Source organism: Myxine glutinosa, chromosome 7 (genome assembly GCF_964187855.1).
Source record: "Myxine glutinosa chromosome 7, kmMyxGlut1.1, whole genome shotgun sequence".
Lineage (NCBI taxonomy): Eukaryota > Metazoa > Chordata > Myxini > Myxiniformes > Myxinidae > Myxine > Myxine glutinosa.
Genome location: NC_136267.1, coordinates 181,259,636 through 181,279,407, shown reverse-complemented (window position 1 = coordinate 181,279,407; position 19,772 = coordinate 181,259,636). Strand labels below are relative to the sequence as shown.

Here is a 19,772-nt window from a genome sequence, read left to right as displayed (position 1 = left end):
ATCAAAGTGTACCTGCAGGAAAAGAAAGTACCAAAGTTGTGGGACGCAGCCACCATGGCAGATGATTATGCCTTAACCCACCGAATAGGGGTCCACAAACCTAACTCCTCGCCTAGACTTCAGCAGGGGAGTTATGGAACACCCGGTGCGGAGAACGACCTTACATGGCGGCGGCCTCGAGATGATTATGGGGACAACTATGATACCCCACCTGTTCGAAATCAGAGGGATGCGGGCCCAAGACAAACTTATAGTTCGGGGGGCCCGAGGCAGACCACGAGTTTTTCCACCGGGCCTACTTGCGCTTTTTGCAAGAAACCTGGACACTTGATGTCCAGTTGTTACCGCATGAAAAGGGAAGACCCAGAGCGGAGTCCGACTATTACGACTCCAAATGCAATGGCCATTGTGAGAAATCGCCATCAAAAGGGTTACCAACCATTTATTTCAGAGGGGTTTGTGTCACGGGATGGAGCCTCGACTAACCGGAAACCGGTTAGGATATTGAGGGACACAGGGGCACATCAATCTTTAATGCTTGAAGGCATTTTGCCATGGTCCGAGGAGACGGCAACGGGGGATAGTGTTCGTTTACAGGGGATCGGGGGCGGTGTTAGTGCTCCCCTTCATGTCATCCATTTGGAGTCCGATTTGGTGTCAGGACCGGTCACCGTCGGTTTACAAGCCACGCTTCCTGTAGAGGGTGTATCTGTGGTTATCGGGAATGATTTGGCCGGGGGTCAAGTTTATGGTAACCTGAGGGTTGGTAAAGAGCCCAGCAGGGAAAATAACACCACACCAGCTCGGGTTGGCGACAAAAGTGCCAAGTTATTTGTAGGGGGACTGAACTTCAAAACAGAGGAAGAAGTTCTGACCTCTGTCTTCAACAGATATGGGCCGCTGGTGGAAGTGCGGTTGGTAAGAGACTGGGAAACGCAACAGTCAAGAGGGTTCGGCTTTGTCACGTTTGCCAGCACAAAAGACGCCAGAGAGGCAGAGAAGAATTGGAATGGCAAGGATTTAGAGGGTCGGACCATAACAGTAGGGAAGGCATTTCGTAGGCGTCGAGAGGTCTACAGGAGAGGACAACTGGGCGGTAGTTTTGGTGGTGGCCGCAATCAATATTATTATGGAGGCTCCCTGAGTTACGGCCGCTCCCGAAGGAAGGATTGGCAAAGTAGTGGCCGAGAAGGAGACCGCTATTCATGGGACTACAGGGACAAGTGGTCCCACCCTAATTATTAGGGAAGTTCTGAGAAGTTGAAGCACTGAATGCGGCGGAGCCGCCGAGCCAAGATTCCTACACGGATTAACCGTGAACGCCGTTCCTAAAGGCGTCCATGTAAGGAACTTTCATGCACGGACTAACCGTGAACTCCACGTTCCTCAAGGCGCCCATGTAGAGAACTTTCCTGCACGGACTAACCGTGAACTCCACGTTCCTAAAGGCATCCATGTAGTGAATACTCGGCTTGGCCTCCCGGAAAAAGTGCTATCGAGTGGCTTAACTTTGGATCTTTGATCAACCCCTTAACCTTCATTCACAAGAAACTGACGGTCAAAGTCAGAGGGTCATGAGATGGAGTTTGATTTGGCAGGGACAATGTCGTTGCTGGTGCTTAGTCCAGAGTGAGTAATCTGGAGGGGTTGTGGTGAAATTTTGGTTGCTTTATTTTTGAGTGATAACTGTGCCCGGGGGGAACTGATAATGTGGGGGGGGTCGAGTTATCTGGTTTGTTTATCCAAATTGGCCGGCAAAGAAAGTTTTCGCTGGGTTCAAACTTTCTTTCTTGAAGGGGGGGAGTGTTACATATTTATGTGAATGTATGTGAATTACCCTTCAGGTCTTTGCTTATCCATGTGTAATAGATTAAATGTTGTTGTGGTTGGAGGGTCAGGAGCCCTTCTGAAAAAGTGTCCGGAAACGGAAGTGACCGGAAACGGAAGAGAAAAAAGACACGAGGAAGAAAAGGACGAGGATTCTTCTTCCTCGCCCCGCTCCGACGAAAGGTGGGATCGACCTTGCGCTGCGTGGAAAAGCGGCGTTCCGCAGCCCGTCTGGCGAGAGGAATTACCGGGACGTGTACCTGCCCGGTGGAGACGTCAAGTTGACGTGGGGCCGTGCATCGACCCCGCGTCTGGCACCGTTCGCGGCACCGTCTAAACAGACGCGTGCGGGTCGCACCTTGGGGCCTAACGCGCCTTGCAAGCGGCGTGGGGCTTTTGGCTTGCTCTACCGTACCCGCTTCGCGTGGCCACGAGGGGCTGCAGCCACGGTGTCTGGTACGATACCTGCCCGGTGGAAAACGTCCACCCGGGGTTCGTTCAACCGCCCGAGTGCGGCGACGCCGACCAGTATCTTGGTCAGGAGGGGCCCAGAGACATTGTGAGGAGCAGAGACCAAAAGGGGGTCGTGAGTACCGAAGTGAACACACATATATAAGATGGCCATCTTAATCATATAGGGGATTGATTGTGGATTGGGAATTGTTGATGGTGGTTTGCTATTGATTGCTCGGGGAAAATCTCCGTGGTTGTATCATTGAAATTGTATGGTGTCATTACCATTGAAATATATCCTTGAACATCAGTTTTCTCTTGGGTGGAATTCATATGGATTGCGTGGCGAAAGCGCATATATAATACAACTTTCTGGCGAAGTTCCTCTCACGGTCCGGGGGTCACCGAGACCAGGTATTCACCGAGGGGACCACGTAACAGTAGGGAGAGCTGTTGAAGGTGTGTCAGAGATTTCAGAATAGTTCGGAGAAAGGGAAGGATGGGGCGGACAAAAGGTTTGATGGTGATTGGGTGAGGCACAATGAGGTGTTATTTGAGGAGGGGGAAGAGCGAGGCAGAAGGTTGGGGGAGATGGAGGTGAGAGTGGGAAGGGGGAAGAAGTGGGGAGGACGCTTTGAAGAGGGGGAGGGAGAGGGGGGAAATTGATAAGAAATGAGGGTGGGGAGATTTGAAGGGGAGGGCGAGGGGGAGTCTTGGAGGGGAGGGGTGAGGGGGTAGTTTAGGAGGGAGGGGGCAAGGGGGGAGATGTGAAAGGGATGGGTGATGGGGAGGATTAGGAGGAGGGGAAAGGGGGAAGATTTGAAAGGGATGCGTGATGGGGAAGATTTGGAGGGGAGGGGTGATGGGGAAGATTTGGAGGGGAGGGGTGATGGGGAAGATTTGGAGGGGAGGGGTGAGATTGGATTTTTGAAAGTGTACGATTAATGGGAAACGAACATTTATTGCAAAATGAGTTTCTTGTGACCTTCGAGTTAAAAATACGTTTAAGGATGCTGGAGGGAGGATGGAGTGCAGGAGAGTTTAGGGAATGTAGAAAAAAGGCACTATAGGAGATGGAATTTTTTTGGGGGATGAATAGATTTGGTGAGCAAGTCGAAAGCAGCCTTTTAAAGAAGAAGAAGAAAAAGGTGTTATAATATATGACGTTATACAGATCTTGAGGGGAAAGTGTAAACATTGAAGGTTAATAACAGTGAAAACTATCTGGGGAAATGGGGGAGAAACACGTGGTCGAAGAGAACGAACGAATAAGAATGAATAAACGAATGAGAACAAGGAATAAGAACAGAGAAGGAAATGTTTTTGTTTTTGTTTTTTTTGAGTTGAGATTTACACAAGGAAGAGGGCTATGGGGTGAAAAGACTGGGAAAACAGAGAACGAAAGTTATTGGAGCACAAAACGACGGACCGCTGAGAGAAAAACAAAGCCTCAAGGTTGTACACTGAACAAGGCCTCAAGACACGACACGAATTAACACGAGTTTTCAATACAGGTATGAAAGATTTGCACCGAAAATCTTCCTCGGGACACAATATACGTACACACACCATAAAATAAATACAGTTATAACGAAAATACAAATGGGAACAATTACTCAACTTCGATTTCAAATCGCTCGCGATGCGGCAAAAGCCTTGCTCGCGACGCGGCAAACAGACGATTAATTTATGAAAGATAAACACCGAGAAACTTCCAAGGTGCACACTATAACTTCACACACCGAAAGATAAATACAGTTTCGACAAAATACAATTGTGAACAGACGTAACTTTGAAAACGTGGAGACCGTGTGGAGCTTCGAAAATCCCTGTCGCCGTCTCCAAGATCTCGTGAGATCTCTCGCGAGACATGCTGAATGGAGAAGGTGGATCAGACTCGGCAACGGTTGCTAAAGTGAGATGTGAATGGAAGAAGTTTCGGGAACTGAGTGGCGTGCTTATGAGGAGGGGAGTGTCGTTGAAGCTGAAGGGAAAGGTGTATGCTGCATGTGAGAAGTGTTATGATTTATGGGAGCGAGACATGGGTAATGAACGTAGAGCAGCAACGAAGGTTGGAAAGGGTGGAAATGCGAATGGTTCGATGGATGTGCGGAGTATCGTTGAGAGAGAGGAAGCCAAATGATGAATTCCGAAAGATGAGGGGAACAGAGCCTGTGATTGATGCTGTGAAGAGGAACAGGTTGAGATGGTTTGGTCATGTGTTGAGGAAGGATGAAAGTGACTGGTTGAGAAGAGTGATGGAAATGAATGTAGAAGGAAGTAGAGGACGGGAAGACCGAGAAAGACTTGGCTAAAGATGGTGGAAGAAGAAATGCGGGCAAGGGCGTTAACAAGGAGAGATGCAGAAAATAGGGCAAGATGGAGAAGATTGTCATGGGGACCGCAAGGCTAACCCCCGCTCTAGCAGGGAAAATGGCCTTAAAATGCATGTTGTTGTTATATTCATGAAAAAATGGCTCCCGTCCGGATATTCTGTGCTTATTGTAATATCTTCTGATTTGATGAAAAAAAAAAGTTACAATCAAACTTGAACATGTCTCTTGAAAGGATCATGTATTCTGACTTTCATTTTATGAAAATGTCTCTTTCGTTGATGTGAATGAGTATCACTTCTGTTGCCACACTAACTTGTGAATCAGTGATGGGATTTTGACCAAACTTGATACAAGTATATATTATGATGTAAAAATGCCCTAATTCGATTTTAGCAAGAGGTCAAAGGTCAGATGTCATGTAAAGAGGAAGCAAAGACTTGATCTTCGTGGAGGCATAAAGGTTGACGTTGCGACGTTGAATCATGTGTAGTTTGTTTTCAATTCTCGACCAAAGTTTGAACTCCCAACTCCAGTCTCGGAGTGGATGCTTTAACCATTGCACCACCAAAGGTAAACAATCAGTGAAATTTTATTGATGATTAAAATTTACTGCTCAATTCATTACTGTACCCAACAATCAAACCAACAAAGTTTATTACATCAAGATAAACCCTTCACATTAAAGATTAAACAATTGCAAGCAAATGTACAACTCACAGGCCGAAACAACAAAAACATCCAACCACAAGAAAAGCTACACCATTCATTTCATTTTTTTCATTTTCCATTTCATTTTTGTACTTTACCCTCTCCAGGTCCACATAAGGCAAGGCAAGGCAATCAAACATTCATTGTTCAAAATCTCATTTATGAAACAAGGTGGCCCAGATGTCTTGTTACCCAAGCTTGCAAATAACGTTCATGAAGTGAACAAACAACGGCAATACATAAATATATCATATATTATCAATGAAATTTTGTTTGTGCAAAAAAGCAATATGCACACGAGGGTAACAGGACAGACGGACCACTGTCGAATGAACATCCCTTTGGCAAAATCCGTTTCTTAGAAAGTTCAATGTCACATGCATTACACATTATAAGCCATTGTGCAGGCTGTGGCTTCAACCTCACATTCATAATAGGCAGAAGAATCAGCACAACCAAATGTGAGTCACAAAATATAACAATCACCAAGATGCCACAAGTAATCTCGTTTGCAAATCGTTTGAGGACACCTCTGAGCAACCCAGACCAGAGTACCTGAAGCTAACGGATGAGAGTGCAAAGAAAGTCATTCTATTACAGCACCAAAATTCACAAAGGGCCAAATGATGCAAACACGCAGGTGCCCAAAAATACGCCAAGAAGATGCTTTTGACAGCCACGTTCTAGCAAATCGAACAACCGCAGATAGAAATTTGCTTTCTCGTCAACAAAGGAAACCAAGGGCAGTTCTTTAGCTGACAAACCATAATTTCGAGGATCCATCCTATAAATCAACCCACTTGATTCCAGCTTCCTTGGTGATCGTATTCCTTCCACCCAAGATAGTCAGCAAGGTCCTTTATCAAATCACGGGGCTCGCCGACACCTCCTAACACCAGCCAGACAATCAATCGTCTTCGTCATCGCCACGGGTGATCCGGTGAAAGTGCATGCTCAGTGCCTCCTCCTCAGCTTGGCTCGGCCGCTTCCACTCGGGCCGAGTCACGATGTATCCCACAACCATGGAGAATGCCACGACAAGAAGTCCCAGGCTGTTGGCCAGCATGGCCTCCACTGGCATATTGTGGTAAGTGTCACTAAATGAGAAAAAATAAATAAATAAGGATCAAGTGAAATCATTTACTGGTGAGCAACATTACAGTGATGGAAAACCACGTGAGGTCTACTTTTCAATCACGACATTATGATCAGCGCCGATTAAAAAAAACAGGCATTTTACAGATAATTGTAAAACATTTAAATTGTTATTTGTTTCATTGGAATAAAACAGCTTTTTTCAAACAGGAAACACATTCACGTGTCCTTGAAATGGAAACCACAAGTACCCACACAAGCATGATGAAGCACGTGACTGCACATATTCAAATCATGGGGTCAAAAGGAAACCGCTTCATTTGTTTTTGTACACAAGGGTTCAGGCTCATGGAAGGGATAAAAACAAGGCCCAGCAAGTTTACATATTAAGTGTTTTTATTTTTTAATTTGGAGGTGGAGGGGATGGTGCGAGGTTATGATGACCACAACTAAATGGCACAGATTAACAAGGAGAAAAAGACTTAAAATGTCAGCCCCCATGTTTTTTTATGTAGTTTTGTAGCTTTAAAATGGAATTATACTCACCATTATGTTCTCCAATAATTTTTTATACACAAACAAAATAGCCACTACTCAGCGATCTTTGATCAAATTGCGAAAACAAATGAACTGCAATGGCCACCAGTCGGCCAGCTTTGGTCTGATTACAAAACAAATTCCTCTGCATATATATATATATATATATACACACACACACACACACACACACACACACACACACACACACACACACACACACACACACACACACACACACACACACACACACACACACACACACACACACACACACACACACACACACACACACACACACACACGTATTGTCTTTGTGCCAAGTTTGAACACAATCGATCCATGCATGTCTGAGAAATGGTTGGGGACATGTTTAATTAACAAAATGGCCACCAGTCGACCATCTTGGACCTGATTTTGAAACAAAATGACGTGCTTATGTAAGCCATCATTCTTTATTTGTGTGCCAAGTTGGAACAAGATTGGTAAATGCATGTCCGAGGAATGGTTGAGGATGTGTTCGATATTGTGTTGTTTTACAACCAAAATGGCCACCAGCCTACCAGTTGATCATCTTTGATCAGATCGCAAAATAAAGTGAGGTTCATATGTCCGCCATCATGTACTGTGCTTGTGCCAAGTTTGAAAAAAATCTATATGCTGCAAAAACTAGATGCTGCGAGCACGAAAGCCATCAAAGCATGGGGTCTGGGGCCCACTCAAGGGGCCCGGAAGCTTTGGGATTTTAGGTGCTCTCAGGTACACTGAGAATCTGCCGACCACGTTGGCTTCATGTTGGGAGGGGTGGGGGGAACCTTTGTTTCGATTGTAAAATATATCTTGTTTGTCTTTTCGTTATTAATTTAGATTGTGGGAGTAAGTATGGTTATGGGACGGGTTGGACCATTGACCTGTCTGTGGTGTGAAAGTGATAGGTACAGAGGCTCAACCCAGCTTCCAATGATCTTGAAGGCCTTGCTTTCCACGGAGTCAAGATGGGCAAGGTTGCCAGCTTAGGGGGAAAAGCAGCACTTCATAAAGTTGCAGATGAAGGCCTTGAAGGTGGGTAAGAGTTCAGGTGTGCCAAAGAAGGAGAATATGCTCACAATTTGGCAGAAGATGCCCAGTTGGTGATTGGCTTCGGAGACGAACTTAAAAATGTGGTTTGCCCAAGAAAAAAATCATGGCTGATAGTGAGGTCCAAGAGTTTGAGTTACTGAACTTCAAGGGAATTGTTAGGGAAGTATATGGGAGGGTTCGTCAGATGGTCTTTTCAGAGAGACAGAGTGGAGTGTGAGATTTGTCAGGATTGAAGGACATATTCCAAGTGTTTGACGAGCTTGTGATTCCATCAAGTTCTGCAGCGAGGGGCAAGGCTGCTTCCTGCCTATCTGAAGGATGAGGAATGTTAGGGCAGAGGGTGGAGTCATCAGCAAATAGATAGAGGCTTTCCAGAAAGACAGAGCGATCGTTGAACACCGTCTTGGGGCACTCCAGCCTTCACAGGGAGAGGGGTAAGAGGATTCTGTTGAGCCACACCTTGTCTATGGGAGTAAAGGAAGTCGGGAAGTCATGTGTGGAGTCAGCCTTGGGGTGCCAGAGTTTGGAGAGCAAGGCTGTATTGAAAGCTCTAGATATGTCGAGAGATGGTTCTGATCTCATGTTTGACATTGAGGGCATCCATCCATTGATGGGAGAATGGAATCAGTATGTCCAGGGTAGAGGGCCTGGGTCTAACTCTTAACTAATGATTTCAGATGTACCATTGAAGTAAAAGAAGGAATTGATGTCAACTGTGATTCCATGACCTTCCTGATGATAGGAAGTAACCTAATCGGTCTGTCATTAAGGAGATAAATGTTTGCATCATGTTTAGGTAATGTGATGATGTTGGGTGTGTGTGGTGTTTCTTTCCCCTTGATGCAAACTGTAAGTGTTTTATATGTCTTCTTCAGACTGTCGGTGTCTTAAATCTCGTTGTGGCGTCTTTGCCGAAGCCACTGCAGCCACCGTTGGTGTCATTGTGAACCCAACAGGACATTCAGCAGCCAAAACAACCTTCACCAAACACAATTAAACAAAAATACTGGTCCATAACAGAGGCTCTCTGAAAATAGCTAAAGAACTCTCAAAAGTGACTCTCATCTCTAAAAAGCTCATGATCAGATGAACCAATTGGAGCAGAGGAAGAACAGGAGATATTAGCAGGAATGTGGGTCATTAGGATGGCAGAAATCCAGGCCAGGGAATTCACAGATTGAGTCAGGGCCAGAGTCACAAAAGTGTTTTGCTGCAGTGCCATAGCTGGTGAGAGGTAACTACACCCAGCAAATTTGTATGGTGACAACTTAAATTACCACATACAAGAATGAGAGTTGGTGGACGTTTGCTGAGAGATGTAGATGTAGATAGAGTCATCAGTGCTTACAGATGATAACACACAGACAAAGAAGAGGTGGGAGTGGAGGGGAAGTTGCAGCCAAAGGTTGATGATGATGTTGAGTCTCCTCGGGCAATGATGGCATTGCCTTTCTATAGCTGGTACACACAGGTAAGTGTGTGGTATAGACAAGGGTCACCACTCCTCTCAGTCTCTCTGCTGGCCGTTGGGGAATTCACCCACTTCCGCCCGAGCTGTTGGAATCGACTGGACTCTCATCCATCACATGTGCAGAGCCATCTGCCATTTAAACCGCATGGCCACGGACCATTACCCTGGTAAGGGGGGCTGACAGGTACTACACCTTGCCCACATGTGACCTGGGGTTATGCAATGCAGGGGCATCCATCTCCCTGAGCATTGCCTTTGCCTGATCTGTGTGGGAATACAACAACAATGGAGAACTAGTATTGGTGGTAATGGCTATGTCAATCTCCACCAATACTCTTCCTATATAAATACTAGTTCTCTAGTTCGAGAACGAATACTAGTTCTCCATTGTTGTTGTATTGCACTTTTTGCATCAACGAGCAAAAATATGTTTGTTTAACAGATTTGGTTTGTGGGAATAATTGGCCACAGTTTGCCTCATGAGTGAGACTTGCTGGGAATTGAATTTATCGGAGTTGTATGAAAGTTCATTGCATCACTTTTGTATTTGCCATTTTTAATAATGCTAGCTGGAGCATCCATAAACCTGAATAATTCAAACTTGAGTCTGGGTCATAAAGGTATATTTATGATTACTGTTTGAAGCCTCAGGCTGTATGACATGTGAGTAATGATGTGGCTTCCTGTTCCCGGTGTGTAAGACGTTGGTTGGCTCGTGCGTGCCTCCTTGTAGTTCATCAAAGCTAAGTTTTATGGACCAAATCCAGTGTCTTTCTGTTACTGGCAACGGTACTCGCCCTATGGGCGGGGCTTCAATTGGAAGGCCATATGAAAAGGCAAAATATCAGAAATTGAAGGCTTTTTTATTTTAAACGATTTATATAAACATCCGTTGAATCATATCACATGCAAATCATCAAAATCTAAACAGTACATGGCGCCCATTTTGAAAAAAGATTGAATTCTGCAAAACGGAAGCGGCCGCTACACGTCTTTCTCAGTCGTACGTTTATGTGTGAAGAGAGCGCGCCGAATCTGTAACACGGAAGCGGTCGCTTCACCTGTTTCTCAGTCGCTTTGCACACGCTGCCGTGTTACTTCGGAGCTACACGTTTATATAGGAAGAGTTCGTCAGGAGTCGATCTACTCTCTCCTGCTACGTAGAATAAACAGTATTTGTAGAATTTCAACAAAAGCTACATCACTGTTCATATCGGTAAATATTATTCCATTGTGTTTGGAAAAACTGTAAAATTGGAAAAACAATATAGCCTATTTTACTCCCAGGGGTCCCTGGAATACCCACCCAAAATATCGTTGTGATCGGTTCAGCCGTTTTTGCAGTACCTTCGAACAGACAGACGGACATTTGGTGAATTATAGTAAGATTGTTTCATCCCTGTGCTGTTGGTTGTGTTTTCGTCTTATTGTACACCGCACCTTTCCTATGCCATCTCCAGGCATTGCAAATCGTCATTGCCGGGCACCAAAGGGGGCTCGGCAGTGACGCACGCTGAAAGGGAGTACTCAGTTTTCACTCTGGTTGTTTGTTTGTTTTCTTGCTTTCTTGTTTGTTTGTTTGTTTGTTTGTCCGGGCGATATCTCAGCCATCCTTTGAGATAGGAAGCTGAAATTTCGGCACAGTAGTGAGCAAGTCCTTTGTCAAAAACAGTATTTTTTGTTTTTTGATTAATCAATTAATTTTTTTTTTTTTTTTTTTTGTATACTGAATCGAGGCTCGTGAAAGAGCTAACATTTATTTCACAAACAAATCAACCAGACAAACAAAATATACAAAAAGAGGGAGCGGAAGACAAGATGGGGAGAGAAGGGGAAGCACACAACCACAACATTTGAGAGCAGGGAGATGTGTGGAAGGGAGAGGGCTTGGGGGCAGGAGGCATGGGAAGGGGAGGGGGGGGGGGGTATAAAACACAAGGGGACCGAAATTAGCGGGGGTAGAAAATATCAAGGTTTTGGATGGGGGAGGATAAGAGATGGTGGTGAACAGCTGTTTTAAAGACCTGGAGGGTGGAGTGGGATTGAAGAGAGTGAGGGAGTTTGTTCCAGAGACGGGAGAAAAGAGCAATGAAGGAGTGAAGGTGAGCAGAAAGTCTTGATTTTGGCAGTTTAACCATAAGAGGGTTGCAGGCAGATCTTGTGCGACCTGTAGGAATATTTGGGGGACAGAGCCCAGAGAGGGCTGGGGGGGCAAGGCCAGAGAGTCGGTAGAAGACGGAAAGACCACCAACCTGCCTGCGGTGAGTGAGTGAAAGGCCCTTGGAGTTAGCTTCATCGTGGGAGATTCCAATGATTCTGAACGCTTTGGTTTCAACAGCGTGAAGACGGGCTAGGTGTGAGGCAGGAGCACCAGACCAGAGGGGAGAGCAGTATTCCATAGAGCTGTGGATGAAAGCCTTGTATGTGGTGAGGAGCTCAGGTGTGCCAAGGAAGGACTTCGCACGACGGAGGATGCCCAGTCGGCGACTGGCTTTGGAGGCCAGATTTGAAATGTGGTTTTCCCAGGAAAGATCATGGCAAATAGTGAGACCCAAAAGCTTGAGTGACAGAACTTCTTCGAGAGGATTATTCAGAAAGTGGATGGGAGGGTTTTCCAGTCGGACTTTTCGGAGAGACATCGTAAGAGTGTGAGATTTATCAGGATTGAAAGACATGTTCCATTTGTTTGCCCAGTCTGTGATTTTGTCCAGGTCTGCAGAGAGTGAGGAGGCTGCAGACTGCCGATCTGAGGGATGAGGAATGGAGCGACAGAGAGTAGAGTCGTCAGCAAAGAGATAGAGAGGATTTTCAAGAGAGTCAGAGAGATCATTGATGAAGACCAGAAAAAGCACAGGGCCCAGAACACTACCTTGGGGAACTCCAGCCTGAACAGGAAGAAGAGATGAGAGAAACCCATTCAGGGCCACACGTTGACTACGACCAGAGAGGAAGTCCGCCAGCCATGCGTGGAGATTTCCATGGATACCAAAGGAGGAGAGTTTGGTGAGCAGAGCAGGGTGCCAGACCGTATCGAAGGCACGTGAAATGTCAAGGGAGACAGCTCTAATTTCCTGTTTGGCGTTGAGGACCTCCATCCATTGTTGAGAAAGCAGAAGCAGCATGTCCAGAGTAGAGTGAGTTATTTAATTATTAGAGATTAATTAAGTACTTATTTAATTAATCAAATTTCCTTTCTCTTCTGACCATTAACTCAGGCACCTTTTGAGTTAGGAAGCTGATATTTGGACATGCCAATGACCAGGTGATTTGGCTGCAAAAGCTATTTTTGATTTATTAATTAATCGATTAATTATTTAATTATTTGATTAATGACTAAAACATTTTTTTTTTTTTAAGTTACAGATTCTGATGAAATGGTGGTGGTTTATGTGTTCTCTGGCCGAATTGATTAATAGTTTAATTTGTTTATGATTATTGTACACCGCTCCTTTCCTATGCCATCTCCAGGCATTGCAAATCGTCATTGCTGGGCACCGAAGGGGGCTCGGCAGTGACGCACGCTGAAAGAGAGTACTCAGTTTTCACTCTGGTTGTTTGTTTTCTTGCTTTCTTTCTTTCTTGTTTGTTTGTTTGTTTGTTTGTCCGGGCGATATCTCAGCCATCCTTTGAGCTAGGAAGCTGAAATTTCGGCACAAGAGTGAGCAAGTCCTTTGTCAAAAACGGTATTTTTTGTTTTTTGATTAATCAATTAATTGATGAATTATTTAATTATTAGCGATTAATTAAGTACTTATTTAATTAATTACATTTCATTTCTCTTCTGACCATTAACTCAGGCACCTTTTGAGTTAGGAATCTGATATTTGGACATGCCAATGACCAGGTGATTTGGCTGCAAAGGCTATTTTTGATTTATTAATTAATCAATTAATCAATGAATCGATTAATTATTTAATTATTTGATTAATGACCAAAATTTTTTTTTTTTTTAAGTTACAGATTCTGATGAAATGGTGGTGGTTTATGTGTTCTCTGACCGAATTGATTAATAATTTAATTTTTTTTTTTAGGATTATTATTTATTTATTTTCATTATTAATCATTTATTTATCCTGGTGTTGGGCTAGCGGCTAGGGTGCCGGCTTAGGATCCTAGGATCCTGGGTTCGAATCCCGGTCGATCGCTGAATTAACGCCAGGGGGGTTGACTCAGCCTGTCATCCTTCCGAGGTCGGCTAATTGAGTACCAGTTCACTGGGCGGTGAACTGTGCGGTGAAAAAAAATAATTCCCTGTTTGTCATTAAAGGCGGCAAAAAGGGTTGGCGTCAGGAAGGGCATCCGGCCGTAAAACATTGCTTCAAAAAGGGGACCGAAAAACAACAACAACCACGGTTCCCGAAAAAGGCCAACCCCCGCTTTGCGGGGAAAAATGGCCTCTAAAGGTGGTTATTTTTTTATTTTTATTAATCATTTATTTATCTTCTTTCTCATTTGGCCAATATCTCAGGCACCTTTTGAGCTCAGAAGCTAATATTTGGACATGAGTGACCAGGTAATGTGGTTATCAAGGATATTTTTGATTTATTGATTAATCAATTAATCAATGTATCGATTAATTATTTAATTATTCGATTAATTACTAAAAAAAAATATTTTTCCCCAGTTACAGATTCTGATGAAATGGTGGTGGTTTATGTGTTCTGTGACCGAATTGATTGATAATTTTAATTTTTTAATGATTATTATTTATTTATTTTCATTATTAATCATTTATTTATTTTCTTTCTCATTTGGCCAATATCTCAGGCACCTTTTGAGCTGGGAAGCTAATATTTGGACATGACAGTGACCAAGTGATGTGGCTATCAAGGATATTTTTGATTAATTGATTAATCATTTAATCGATTCATTATTTATTGATTAATCGATGAATTACTTATTGATTAATCAATTAATTATTTAATTTTTTATTAATGACTTATTTGATTAAATTTCTAAAAGATACATCTTCGGATGAAGCACTGGTGGTTTAGTTATGCGATTAGCCAATTGATGAAGAAAATATTTTGTGATAATCTTTTATTGATTTTAATTATACAATTAATCAATCAATTAGTGTACACCTCTCCCTCCCAATGCAGCCTCGATGAGCTGCACTGCGGTATTGCCGGGCGCCGGAGGCACCCCGGCAATGCCGCGCTGTAGGATATTTAATTATTTGGCATGGGGGTGGTGTACTTTGAATGTATGTGTACTTGTTATTTATTTATTTTCATTATTAATCATTTATTTATTTTCTTTCTCATTTGGCCAATATCTCAGGCACCTTTTGAGCTCGGAAGCTAATATTTGGACATGACAGTGACCAAGTGATGTGGCTATCAAGGATATTTTTGATTTATTGATTAATCATTTAATCGATTAATTATTTATTGATGAATCGATGAATTACTTATTGATTAATCAATTAATTATTTAATTTTTTCTTAATGACTTATTTGATTACATTTCTATAAGATACATCTTCGAATGAAGCACGAGTGGTTTTGTCATGGTATTAGCCAATTGATTAAGAAAATATTTTGTGATAATCTTTTATTGATTTTAATTATACAATTAATCAATCAATTAGTGTACACCTATCCCTCCCAATGCAGCCCCTATGAGCTGCACTGCGGCAATGCCGCGCTGTTGGATATTTAGTTATTTGGCATGGGGGCGGTGTACTTTGAATGTATGTGTTCTTGTTTTCTATGTTTTATCACTTTATGTTGTAGTGTGTTGTTGAATTCCTATCCATGATTGGGACAGTGGGTGGTGTACTTCCCGAGGCCTCAACTAGTGGGCATGCCTTTCCCCAATGGCCAATCAACAACTTTTTGCAAATGCAGTAAAAAGTATACAGCAATGTATACTTCTCAGGCGATGATAACAGCAATAACAAAATAACAAAATCGGTGATGTTACAATTCACACCACCAGAAGACAATCTGAACACCATTGATACATGTCGACATACGACTACAAATATTATTTCACTTTTGCCAATGGCTCAGTCTCATTCTCGGTGTTGGCCTGAAGATAAAATTGTTTTTATATTTGAAATTTCAACTGCAATCCTGTTTTGCCATTTCGTAAGGGCAAATTGCATTTGAGGTGTGCGTCCTCTGCAAGTCAGTCACACCAACAGTGTGGCACCAAAGGAATATGCAAACGAGTTGCAGAAACGGTGTTTCACGAATATTGCAGTGCATTTTAGATTTCATCAACATGTATTGTCGTATGAAGTTAATCAAGTTTTCAAAATCTAACTGAGTAGTTAGAGTTCAGAAAGAGTTACATTTCTACACTAATGGCAATCTATTCATGTTGAACTGATGGAGGAGCTAAACGACAGAGGGGATCAGGTTCACAGTCTGACCGGTGCCCACAAGGTAGGTACGAGGGAGACAAAGGTATCACAGAAGTGCATGAGTGGAGATTGGGGGTGGGGGGGGGGGGGGGTGGGAGGGGAAGTAGACGAGGAGGAGGAGGATGAGATGGAGGGACACTAGGAGAGGACGGAGGGAGGAGGTGGAAACAGAGGAAAGAAGAGGTGATGGGGTGAGGAGGAGGGTATGGATGGAGGAGGGGGAAAAAAGAGGTGGGTGGGGGACGAAGAGTTGGGGGGGGGGGAGGAAGAAGAGTTGGGTGGGGGAGGACGAGGACGTGGGTGGGGAATGAAGAGGGGGTGGTGGATGAAGAGGGGGTGGTGGATGAAGAGGGGGAGGTGGATGAAGAGGAGGTGGTGGATGAAGGGGGGGTGGTGGATGAAGAGGGGGTGGTGGATGAAGAGGGGGTGGTGGATGAAGAGGGGGTGGTGGATGAAGAGGAGGTGGTGGATGAAGAGGGGGTGGTGGATGAAGAGGGGGTGGTGGATGTAGAGGGGGTGGTGGATGAAGAGGGGGTGGTGGATGAAGAGGGGGGTGGTGGATGAAGAGGGGGTGGTGGATGAAGAGGGGGTGGTGGATGGAGAATGGGTGGGGAAAGAGGGGATTGGGGAAGGAAGAGTAGAGGGGAAGAAAGGTGGGTGGAGGAGAAGGGGAGGGAGATGGGAAGGGGGAGGAGATGAGAAGAACGAGGACAAGATGAAGGGATAAGGAGAGGGGGAAAGGAAAGGACAGAAGAAGGAGGAGGGGATGGGTGGAGAAAAAGGAGGGGGAGGGGTGATGAAGAGGTGGGTGGGGTTAAAAGAGGGGGTGGTGGATGAGTGGGTGGGGGAAGATGGGAAGAGGGGATGGAAGAGCGCAGTGGGAGGGGAGGTGGAGGTAGAGGAGTGGGAAAGATCAAGGGGAGGGAAAGTGGACAGGGGTGGAGAGGTAGATGGGAGGGGAGAAGTGCATCAATTAAAGTAGAAAACAGGGGTGGGTATCAAAGAAAACACGAGGTTTTCAAGGGCAGAATTATTGAAGGACTAGATAGAGTTGCATGACCCAACAGGCACAGAGTCAGTTCAGCAGATGAGAGAATATAGGGTTGAAAGAATAGAGGTGAGCATACATCCACTTAGAATCGGGGACGACAAGCAGATGCGGGATTCTGGAAGAGTGTGTGCGACCTGGCCGGGATGGGAGGGGACAAAGTGGACTGGAAGATTATTCTCAACAAAACACAATATCTTGGTTAAAAACAATTCCTTGAAAGGCTGGAGAGCACTTTTGCAGAGCAATATAGACATTATATTATAAAGCAGAGCACCCCACAAAACTTTAGTGGCCTACCTGAGAACAAACAGAAGTTTCTCTGTCATGCCAGTAAGGGATGAGGCAATGGCGAGGATGAAAATTGCTAGGCCAAAGAAAGTATGCAGTGGCAGGTACCAGGCACGCAATGCCGCAAGACCAGCAGGATACAGAAAGATGAGAAATCCTATAACCCACTGTCATGGACAAGAGAAAATCCTTGCGTAAACGTGGGTAATAAGCATACATTACAAGACAAACTAGTTAATCTGGTTTAAAATATGGTAATCAGCAACTCGTGCACAGTACAAAGGGAACGAGAGAAAATGGTCCCGGAAAAAGGGGACAAAAAAGCAAACTTGACAGAGGAAGACAAACGGTACATGCATGCAACAACGCAGTGCAGAAAACATGCCATTACCTGCAAACCAAACATCACAACAGTTGTGAGGCCCAGCCAGCTGTGCAGGCTGTACAGGTTGGGAATGCTCTTTGCATCGTGGAAGTGAAAAACAGCCACAAGACCTAAACCAAAATGGTAGGGCCGATATCGTGACTTTCTCAACACCAACTCAAACCTGGTAATCAGTGGAGAATTCGAAAAAACCCCATAATGATAGCGGTTAAACAGGTATTCATCCATAATGAAGTGTTTAAGGATCACTCAAACACTTACCAATGATGGTAGTAAGGAGGGCACCAAGGTGGACAACAGCATGGACAATCTTAATGCACTTCTTGCTCTCTTGACGGAAAATTCGGTACACCATGATTGCTGAAAGTGCAGCAGAGGAAAGGGGTTGAAGGCCACAGATTGAGGGGGTCTGTGTTATTGGTGGAAAAGGTTTATAAAAACAAGTCAATGTTCACATGGAGTAGAGTTGTCCAAAACAACATTTACTTTGAGCTTACTGGATCACATCATTTCCTCAAATGTGCGGAGGTTGACAAAACACTGATCAATGTCAAAAACACACTTCCTGATTTGAATAAAGAAGAACCTGCTTGTGTTTTCCGTTAGAGAACACAAGCTTCGTCTTTAACTGTTCTGAAATAATTCAGAAAGGATATATTTTTTAAAACACAAAATCGAGACAAATGAAAGAAAGAGTTGGGTTAACAGTGAACAGTAATAACACTCATACTACACAATAACAGTGAACAATTCGATGATCCTGTATCGGAGTGGCGACCCGTCCAGGATTGTGCCCAATTGCCAATAAACTGCTTCGGAAGCCCGATGCATCTGAAGATGCAAAAAGGAGTGGTCATCATACCCATTGGTTGAACAGCTAGCCTGACGCCACCCACAGTTGTAACCTGAAAAAAAAATTATACTTCCGCCATTTTGGAGCAATGGTAAGCCTAACAAATCTACGGAAGTGTCATATTCACAATCGCCATGCTCTCCCTACAAGTTTCCCGTTCGTACAATTTCGTACAGGTGGAAACTCAATATCTTAATTGGTGTATATATTGAGAAACGAACGAAACCTCACACATCACTTGAGTACACCGGCTGGGACCCCAAAAGGTTCCACAAAAAGTTTGGTGGGGTTAGCCCCAAAACCGAGGGCATAGTTCGGGACAGACAGATGGACAGACAGATAGACAGATAGACAGACAGATAGACAGACAGATAGACAGACAGATAGACAGACACTCCTGCTTTTATTGATATATATATATACATATTCAGTGCGTATCAAAAAAAGGGAATCCGAATTCAAGGGGTTAATATGCAAAGGTTATTTAGTTTGACAATTTACATGTGGTTTACCAATTATGAGGAGATCCTCAGCTTTCCATTGATGCCTTTCATGCATCATTGCTGTCACACATGACCGAGTACATGTTCATTGAAAATGACAAGTTCAAATCGCATTTTTACAAGTTTGGCTAATCGGTGCAAGACAGTTTGAAATGGACGCATTACTTGTCGACTGCCAAGTTGATTATGTAAAATTGTTAAGCTGGTCTGGTAATCCTCGGTTGCGTCATCCTTTGTTTAAGATGGGTATTTAAGATGGGCCTACAGTGTATGGGTTTAGAGACAGTCTCAGTCATTGAAAAGATGGTTCAACTTAGGACTGAACAGCAGACCTTCGTGGTTATAACCTTTCACCAAACTGGAAGTTTGCAGCGAACTCGTGATGCGTTCAGGGAACGTTTCCCAGAACGGGAGCACTGTCGCCTTAAGAGCAGGTACTCTGCTTGTAATACCAATACGAAAAAAACCCCCACCTTTAGAGGCCATTTTTCCCCGCAAAGCGGGGGTTGGGGAGCCAATACCAATACGAAACAGGTGCATAAACAGTGAACAGTAATTTATTTATAATGCAGCGAGTGCGTATGTATGTATGATGTATGGATGTATGGATGTATGGAGCGAATACGTATGTATGTATGATCTCCTCCGAGATGATTTGACGTGGTAAGGTGAAACATTGAAGGATTATTGAGGTTGTGCACATGCAAGTTTAGTTTGATTCCTTCAAGTTTCGAAAATATATATATACTAGCCGAAACCCGTGGAACATCCACGGAAGGGAGGATGTGGTGTATGGATAGAGTGTACCATTA

The 19,772-nt window shown here is 44.0% G+C and overlaps 1 protein-coding gene across 8 annotated transcripts in view; it reads right to left on the bottom strand.

Moving 5' to 3' along the window:
* Nucleotides 1-5,189: 5,189 nt before the first annotated feature.
* Nucleotides 5,190-19,772, bottom strand: part of LOC137431864 (transmembrane ascorbate-dependent reductase CYB561) — a 104,965-nt gene continuing 90,382 nt past the window's right edge. For all 8 annotated transcript variants that reach the window (XM_078782590.1, XM_078782585.1, XM_078782587.1 and 5 more), the window contains 4 exons: nt 17,866-17,964; nt 17,611-17,714; nt 17,229-17,386; nt 5,190-6,421 (listed from right to left, as the gene is read on the bottom strand). In XM_078782590.1, the coding sequence (XP_078638716.1) occupies nt 6,232-6,421; nt 17,229-17,386; nt 17,611-17,714; nt 17,866-17,964 (551 nt within the window). In that variant the 3' untranslated portion in view covers nt 5,190-6,231. The remainder of the gene's footprint in view (nt 6,422-17,228; nt 17,387-17,610; nt 17,715-17,865; nt 17,965-19,772) is intronic.